At 35.4% G+C, this 9,138-nt stretch overlaps 1 protein-coding gene across 1 annotated transcript in view; it reads left to right on the top strand.

Moving 5' to 3' along the window:
• The first annotated feature begins 1,457 nt into the window (after positions 1–1,457).
• LOC143022547 (centrosomal protein of 290 kDa-like) overlaps positions 1,458–9,138 on the top strand; it is a 40,756-nt gene continuing 33,075 nt past the window's right edge. The window contains exons 1-5 of the mRNA XM_076180815.1: positions 1,458–1,594; positions 4,725–4,839; positions 5,069–5,173; positions 6,514–6,675; positions 7,554–7,649. Of these exons, the coding sequence (XP_076036930.1) occupies positions 4,753–4,839; positions 5,069–5,173; positions 6,514–6,675; positions 7,554–7,649 (450 nt within the window). The 5' untranslated portion in view covers positions 1,458–1,594; positions 4,725–4,752. The remainder of the gene's footprint in view (positions 1,595–4,724; positions 4,840–5,068; positions 5,174–6,513; positions 6,676–7,553; positions 7,650–9,138) is intronic.

Genomic DNA, 9,138 nt, shown 5'->3' with positions numbered 1-9,138 from the left:
GTTATTTCTAAAGATACTGTTATCTGTAGCGAAAGATAATTCGTTGTCGAGGGATCAAGGTATCCTGGTGAGGACTCGGCAATAACATTTCAACGATTTCAGTCATGCGTTAGATAATATGGGGGTGTGGAGAGGTTAGTCAGGGATCTCAATGTCTTAACGCTGGTGGGGTGGGGGATAATTGGGGTGAAAGCCACTGCTAGGGTGGGGGGGATGAAATTTTGTGCAATACCTCATATTTCACTCTCCCTTTCAGCACGCTGAGATGACGGAAAACCACGTTAGCGTGAGCAATATGCTCACGGAACGTCCTGTGCTCATGGAAAAGGTGTCCGTGTAATACCGACTTCACACTACCACCATCATGACCTCTCCGCTGTAATTGGTGGTCGAGGGGGCTTGCGCACCGGCGTCTGGAGATCATAAAATTATAAAAGTAGCCACTGCCCAGCCACCTCGTATATTGGGTAACAGGTGAAAACTCGAAAGAAAAAAAGAACACACACGCACTCGAAACAACAGGTGTACAAAGAAAATGATTGAAATAGATGGAAGATCTCTTGCACGGGAGAAAAATGAGGGTGGTACCTGGAGATAAAAACTCGACCTGGGAAAGAAATGATAAGTGGAGTCCCACAATGTTCACTGACATGGATGAAGGTGTACAATGTTATATGAACTTCTATGCAGACGACGCAAAACTACTAAGGGAAGTACAGAGAGACCTGGACAAAGTCTGGGAATGGAACCAAAATTGGGAAGTGAACTTCAACATCAAGATATGTAGTATAATAGAGTTTAGACAAAATATAAGGACAATAAAAAATTGGTACAAAGGAAGTAAAATAAGTTAGCTCCGCAAAGGACCTAGGAGGAATAATAACAAAGACATGTCTTCAAACAAGCATGTAAGCAAAATAGTCGGAGAAATCTACAATTTACAAAGATCAATAAAGGTGTTTTTTTATTACCTGGAGAAAGTAATGGTAAAAAAAATATTAGTCACACTGATAAGACCAAGATTGGAGTACGCTGCGACATTATGGACACCCAACACAAAAAAAGAATATAAAGAAATTAGAAAGAATCCAAAGAGCAACGACAAAGATGGCCCCAATACTTTCAAAATTGACATATGGGCAAAGATTGTCTAAACGGGAGCTACCAACCCTGGAACAAAGAAGAGAAAGATCTATTGGCCATTTATAGAATCATGAAAGGCATGGAAATCCTTGACAGAGAAGACCTATCAAAGTGGGACAAAAGAAAAACAAGATGAAAAGAAGCCTAGGTGGGATGGTTACTCAGGTTAGATTTACACCGTCAGCATTTGGGGAAGATGGAGAAATCTGGTGAAAGTCATAATATTCTCCACACAAATAAGGTACTTTTGCACATTTCTATCTTTGATATACTACGGCGCGTTTTGTGACGCTGAAAAAAACAATAATTTCGCAAGCACGTTTGTTTACTAATGTTACTATGGCAACGATGAGGCCCTGCAGTTTTGACGTTAGTTTGTGTAGTTACCGTAATATGTATGTGTACAAATAATGGCATCAAAGAAGGACAGATTTGTCTAAATGGAAAAGAAGTAAGTTGGAGAATGATCTTAGTTCGCTGCATACACATGAAAAGAGATTTGAGAAGAGGCTGCTCGAAGAATATGTGACAAGATATATATATATATATATATATATATATATATATATATATATATATATATATATATATATATATATATATATATATATATATATATATATATATATATATATTTATATATGTATATATATATATGTATATATGGATCTTTTTCTATTAATTAGAATAGAGGAAACAGGGAAATTACACTAAAGTAAGCCTATAACCCAATCTGTGGATTTTAATATATATTTTTTTGTTTTATTGCATGATTCTGAAGGATAACAAAAAATGCCTATACAGTATGTTCTCCATAACAAATATTTTTAGCTGGTCAAAACTGAAAACATCTATGAATAGCTGTTGGATAGAGCATTGTTAAGCCATGAAGAAAACTTTTTAGTCTGGTAAAGTCTGAGACAGTGGAACTGCTGTAGAGTGTAGGCAAAGAATTCTAAGCACTTGCTACTCTCACTGAAAAGAACCAACCAACATCTTACACTCTGCATGGGGTTGTAGTATTCTAAAAGGACTCTTTTAGTTATAGTAGTTGGTAGGGGCTCAAAAGTATAAAAATGTTGAATAGGGGACTGTGACTGTCCATTGACAATCATCCAGACCTTGATGAGATTAGATCCAAGCAACCTTCCTCTGTATATCTAAAGTACACACCCAAATGATAAAGCAATAGAAAATTAAATATTACATACATACATACCAAAGGCTTTTTCTTACATGGGAGGTAGCCAAAAGACAAGGCATAGAAACCACTCCCATCCATTCCATCAATGCAGTACAGACTTTTATTGGCAGAAATCAATTAAAGATTTCTAAAAATGATACAATAGTGACAACTGTGAACTCTCTGTGAGCTTCAAGATCCCATGTTTGTTTTGATAAATGTGGAAGTGGAAGAAATTGAAGTTTAATAAATTGGTCTAACCAAACCTAACCTCCTAAGTGGTTTGTATTTAGTAATCCTGGAGGTCATTAGGGTTGTTTTCGTCAGGGATGTTGACATTGACAGGACTGGGCAGATGATAAACATGGCATCTTGAAGCTCATGTTGCAGCTCTCTTCAGTAGTGTATTGCTTTTAACAAGGCTTTTTGTCATTGATTTCCACCAAGAAAAACAGATATTATGGTGATGTACTTTAAACTTCCTTAGTGATACCCCTTCCTCAGACCAAATACAACTCAAGAAAAGTGAAACATGTAGCAGATATTTCTCCAATGACTTAAAGTCACATTTGTTCTTGGTGTGCCAATCTACAGGTGTAAATTTAGTGATTGGATGAGTATGAGCAATGTACTGTGTGACCATAAATCTAGGCTGTACTAACACTCCTCTTCAAATTGGATGTCACACCACCAGCTTTATTAGCAGGTGGTGAAACTAAGGTGTAGTTTACCATTACTCTTAGGTCAGAGGCTGGATCTATAGTATGTATAGGTTTACCATTCATATAAGAGGGAGACAATGGGCCTAGGTCTGATGGAGTGCCATGACAGAATTGCATTACAATGGTCTTATCCAGGTTTATTTTGAGACCCCAGGATTCCACTCTCATTACAAAAAATTGTATGATAGACACTTCCAGTTGTGCTAATAAAATCAAGCCTCTATGAATCTTTATATATGTTTTAAAGTCATCAACAAACATCTTATACTTGCATTGTAAATTGTTAATAAGATACATGACCTGTAACTAAAACTTTCATATTTTTGCCATTCAGAAATTCACCAGTCTAGTCAAGAGCAGGGCCTGTATTTCCTATTTAGGGTAGTTTAGCCAGTATTATATAACGGACTAGGTCAATTGCTTTAGAGAGGTAAACTAAAATTAAACCCACCAGATATCCTTCTACCCATAAAGCAATATCAGTATAAGTTAAAAGAAGCTGGTCTTTAACAGTGTTGTGTTCAAAAACCAAACTGTGTGGGAGTCAAAGAATAATTATTCTTTGACTCCCACATTTAATAATTTGTTTCTATCAAGAATCACTTGTTTTTCTTGTTTTCCCCACCCAAAACCCTTATTTCCCTATATATAGCCCCCAGATTGTTGGGGGATGGGGTGGTGGTGGGGGTTGAATATAAAACAAGTGATTTCTAAAATGAACTAATGCCATATTCATTCAGATCAACAGGAAACCTATTCAGTTTAAATTTGTTGGACCTAATCAAAAAGCAATAGAAATTTGGAAGTATCCATACACGTGAATTAATTTTTTTATAAAACAAAAGAAAAAAAGATTCAGTAGATTTCTTGCTGATTTGAATGAACCAACGTATATTTGTTTTGGAAATCAATTGAATGTATATCCCCACCCAGTCTAGAGACCACATGTCAGCCCTTCAGGGCTGCACCTCCAGATGGAGGTGAAGGGTTCGATAGTTTTTAAAAATGGGTAGCTTTGCTGTCCATCTTGTTGGATCACCACATGTAGGTACCTTTCACTTGTCCAGATTCTGGGCCCTAGGGATGTCACCAAAGTTCCAGAAATATTGACTACATAAAACTCATGCTGTCAATACTTAATATTGGACACCTGAGTTGTATAAGTTTAGAAGAATTTCCCATACTTGCTGTGTTTTTCATGTTTTTGTGAATACCTTCCAATCTGTTCAAAAAGAAAACATCAAATGTGAAATTAATTTTCCAATAATTGTATATGTATTGTCTGTATAATTCACTTTGTAGTGCTATTTTTCCTCTTGTCAGTTGAAATTTGAATGCTGGATGTATTGTAATGTATTCGTAAGTGATGGAGATGTGATGGAGAATGAGTTGCAATTATTGCAGAGTATTTCACCATTCACTATCCATCCATTTTCTTCTTATCTACACCATCTCAGCAAGTTTATCTTTTTTATTTATATGCAGTTATTGTGTTCCACAATAACCACCTTTTCAGTCTTACTAATTGATATTTTCATATAATAGATGGGTGAAGATTAGCCATTATAGATACATATGTTCTTTTGGAAGAAGACATTCAGTTTGAATTTTGCCCTCCTGTTGGTATGACATAAGATGTTTTATGCAGCCAACCTAAAAGCATTAATTTCTTTAAGTCTGCAGGAGTGATTGTATATACCAGGCATGATGGGTGTGGATTGGAAATACCTGCATGGGGTGAGCAGAAACCCTGATTCCTGGGGAGATGAGGAAATTGAGGAATTATACCAGGTATTATATTTTTTATATCTAATTCATATGTACTCTTTTGTAAGGCCTTAGTATGAATTGACTTGTTTAATAAATCTACAGATTTTTTTACCAATACTTTAGTAATAGACAAACCATTATAAAAAGCATAAAAAATTGTTACAAAAAGCACTTTGATGTTTGACTTGATTTTATAATGAAATAAATGTAATTATTGATGAAGTCTTATTGATATAATTTTGGATGGCAGACCCTGGCCAGGATATCCTCCCTGAGATCAAGCGATAAAGAAGTTGGCAGACTTGAGCTTCTCTTTACTCTCACACAGGCTGTCATGACAGCAAAACAGGCACAGGTTTGTAAGTGGTGTTTAGTTTTCTATCTTTGGTATGGATTTTATTCTGTGTAATTTTATTTTACAGTATATTGGGGTTGTTGACTGCACCATTGTATGCAGTCAATATTCAAGGGAGTTTTTTTTTTGGGGGGGGGGCATTCCCATGCACTAAAGCTGCATATTATTTGTCTAAGTTAGAGAAAAATATCTACTCATAGAGGAGTGTTGAGCCTCTTTTATTTACAATTCACACTTTCTGCTGTCACCTTGAATCTATCCTTTACCCCTTATATATCTCCTCTTTTTTTTTTTTCTATGCCCTTGTGGTGGGGGAGGTGGGGAAAGGGAAGAGGGAGACTAAATGACATAGAGTATGAGGACTAGTAACCCCCCTCTTTGTTTTTCACCTGCAAAGAATGAAGGCAACCTTAGCTGTATTTTTCACATCTTTTCACATATGGAGAGCTGACAATTGGTGACTGCTCCCATCCTCCAACCACTTTCAGCTATTGACATAAAAATAATCCCACTGCAGTACAACACAAAGTCCAAAGTTTCTTTCAAGAGAGATTTGTGGGAGGCCCCAGATTGGCAGCCACTATGGGGCTATGGGTTTTCCATTTAGTTAAACTTGAGGTAACAGTTATTATAATTACATTCAGCCCTTGAATATGATGATGCCTATGTATGCATAATGAGCCATGAGTGAGGTATATGAGGATACCAGCATCAGCTTCTTGGTTACATTCATTTTGTAGTTGTAGTTGAGTGGTCCCCACATTCTGTGAACGGGCTTGATCATGTTTTTTGTGATGTATTTATTTAGGAGGTGCTAAGATGGGAGGGAGGGTGGAGGGGTGTGGAGTGTTTTCAGGGATGGAATGGGTGGGAATGATTTTATGCCGTTTCCTTTTTGGCTACCTCCCTAGTAAGGGGGAAATAGCCTTGGTATATGTATGTATGTATTTATTTAGGGTGAAAGAGAGTGAGTATAACAGTAGTAACTTTATATTTTGTAATGCAAATAGTGTGGTGCATCATCATACATCAGACAACCTGATGTGCATGTGAATATTTTTCTCATATTGAAGAGGTTAACAGATCTGAGAGATAGTAGTCAAAATCCAGTCATTCAAAATAATTTTCTGACCCCCTTCCCTCACTATATGATCATGGCATATCAAGAACCCATTTTCACAATCTGTGGTAAGTCTGATATTATATTACAATAAATATATTAAGTTAATAAAATTTGTTAGACCAATATTACCCCCTTTTGTCAGTTAAATTGAGATATGGGTGTATTTAGTTTGTAGATTGCATGGATGTGTTTTAATATATATATATTTATTTTCCAGGTCACAGCATTGGAAGAGGCAGCTGATCATATGGCAGAGGCAGCAGGAAGAGAGGATGCTCATCGTGAACAAAAACTCCTGGCAAAGATAGAGTCTCTAAAAGCAAAACTGAAATTTATTAAAACTCATAATGAAGATTCAACTGAAAGTGATGTAGCATATGTAAGGACTGAGATTTAATGAGGTTTTGAAATTTGCACACTTAATACTCACACAAGGTTTGATGTTAGCACCTATAATGTTTCTTATCTACTCTATCCCCCTCCACTTCCTACATTTCTCTCAGCCTCCCTGGTATTCCTTCTCATTCATATTGTTTACTCTAAGTACTACTCTACCTTCCACCCTTTCCCTCTTCCTCCACCCCTTCTCTACTCTCTGTTTCCTTGTTACCTAAAAGATAATCTGACACTCCCCCACTCTCTTGACCCTAAGAATGTGGACATCCAGAAATCTTCCTATCCTTCCTTAGGATACCACTATATAGTCCATTATTATTATCATTATTATTATTATTATTATTATTATTATTATTATTATTATTATTATTATTTATTATTATTATTATTATTATTATTATTATTATTATTATTATTATTATTATTATTATTATTATTATTATTATTATTATTATTTTTATTATTATTATTATTATTATTATTATTATTATTATTATTATTATTATTATTTTTATTATTATTATTATTATTATTTTATTATTTTATTATTATTATTATTATTTTATTATTATTATTATTATTATCATTATCATTATCATTATCATTATTATTATTATATTATTATTATTATTATTATTACTATTATTATTATTTATCCTTATTGTTGTTGTTGTTGTTGTTATTGCTATTATTATTGCTATTGTTATTGTTGTTATTATAATTATTATCATTATTATTATTATTTATGTATTCATTTATTTTTTCACGGCATTCTTATGACTAATAAGAAAGCATAGGTAATATGTAAGTATAGGAACCTTTCCATTTGTGACAATGTGATCCATATTTTTTATGAATTAGGATTGGTCAAGTGAATGGAAGTTAAAGAAAAAGCAGCTGGAAGAGGCATTGCAACATAGAAATGTTCAGCTACAGCAGTTCATGGAGGACTTGGAGGTAACATTCTGGCTTTGGTTAATTTTTGTCCAGTTAGTATTATATATATATATATATATATATATATATATATATATATATATATATATATATATATATATATATATATATATATATATATATATATATATATTAGGCATGTAGTCTTTCTTAATGCATTCTTATCTCTTTAGGCCCTTCTATCTCTAATCAAGAGATTAGGGATAGGAAGGGTTTATTTATTATTTCTATTATAACTTTTCTTTTTTCTTTTTCATTTTCTTTTACATATGCTACTATGAAGTCTCTTCTGTTTAGCCCTTTAGTCTTAATTTTCAGTGCAATTTGGTTCCTCTATCATTGTCATTTCTCACAACATCCATCACTCCACCACCCATTTTATGTTCTATTTCTCTTCCCTAGTTGGCATATGTATAATCCCCCAGTAGATATGTGTGTATTTACCTAATTACCTAAAAATGGAGAAAAATGGGAAATAAGCCAGTTGTTGTTTGCTGAAGACACTGCACTTGTGGCAGAATTGGAGGAGGTATTGAGGAAGTTAGTGACAGAGTTTGGGAAGGTGTGCAAAAGAAGGAAGTTGAAGATAAATGTGGGTAAAAGTAAAGTGATGGGATGTGCAAGGCGAGAAAGTGGCAGCAGACTGGAAGTAATTATTAAGGCAAAGAGACTGGAGGAAGTGGATAGTTTTAGATGCTTGGGTGCGAATGTGGTGGGAGAGGGAGGAGTGGAAGTGGAGGTAGAATGTAGATTGAGAGAAGTGAGTAAATGCCTTGGGGGAATAAAAAGTGTAATGAGAAATAATCATTTGGGAATGGATGCTAAGAGGAGATCGTATGAAGGGGTGATTGTGCCAACAGCACTGTATGGGGCAGAAACATGGAACATAAGAGAGGAAGAGAGGAGGAGTTTGAATGTATTTACCTAGTTGTATTTTACGGGATGGGAGCTATGCTTGTTGTGACCTGTTTTCGTATCTCTCCACATCCAGTTTATTGTTGAACTCATGTATTGATGTGTTTGAGATGAGGTGCCTGAGAAATATGATAAGGGTTACTAGGCTGAATAGAGTGAGAAACAAGGAGGCGAGGAGGAGAACGGGGATGGAAAGGAAGTTGGAAGATAGTGTTGAAGAAAGAGTATTGGGATGGTTTGGACACATGGAAAGAATGATTGAAAAAAAGTTAGTAAAAGAGGTGTGGAAGCCAGAGATGGAAGGAGTGAACATGAGGGGGCGACATAGGGTGAGATGGATGGATGTGGTAAAAGGGGCATTGGGAAAGAGGGGAATGTCTCTTGAGGAAGGATGGGGGAAGACAGAAGATAGGGGTGTTTAGAGAATGATTGTGTATGGATGATGCTGTGATGCATGAGGGGAAGTGGGCAGGGGATGGGGGGGTGAGGGAGTATGTGTGAAAAATAAACTGACACAGCCTGAAGGGATTTCTCCCAGTCTTCTCCTTTTCTGCATGAAGGGATGGAGAGGGGG

This window comes from Oratosquilla oratoria, unplaced genomic scaffold (assembly GCF_046742065.1).
Source record: "Oratosquilla oratoria isolate Oo_2021 unplaced genomic scaffold, ASM4674206v1 SCAFFOLD115, whole genome shotgun sequence".
In the NCBI taxonomy this organism is placed as follows: Eukaryota; Metazoa; Arthropoda; class Malacostraca; order Stomatopoda; family Squillidae; genus Oratosquilla; species Oratosquilla oratoria.
Note: the sequence above shows the minus strand (reverse complement) of the source record. Positions and strands in the feature narration are given on the sequence as shown.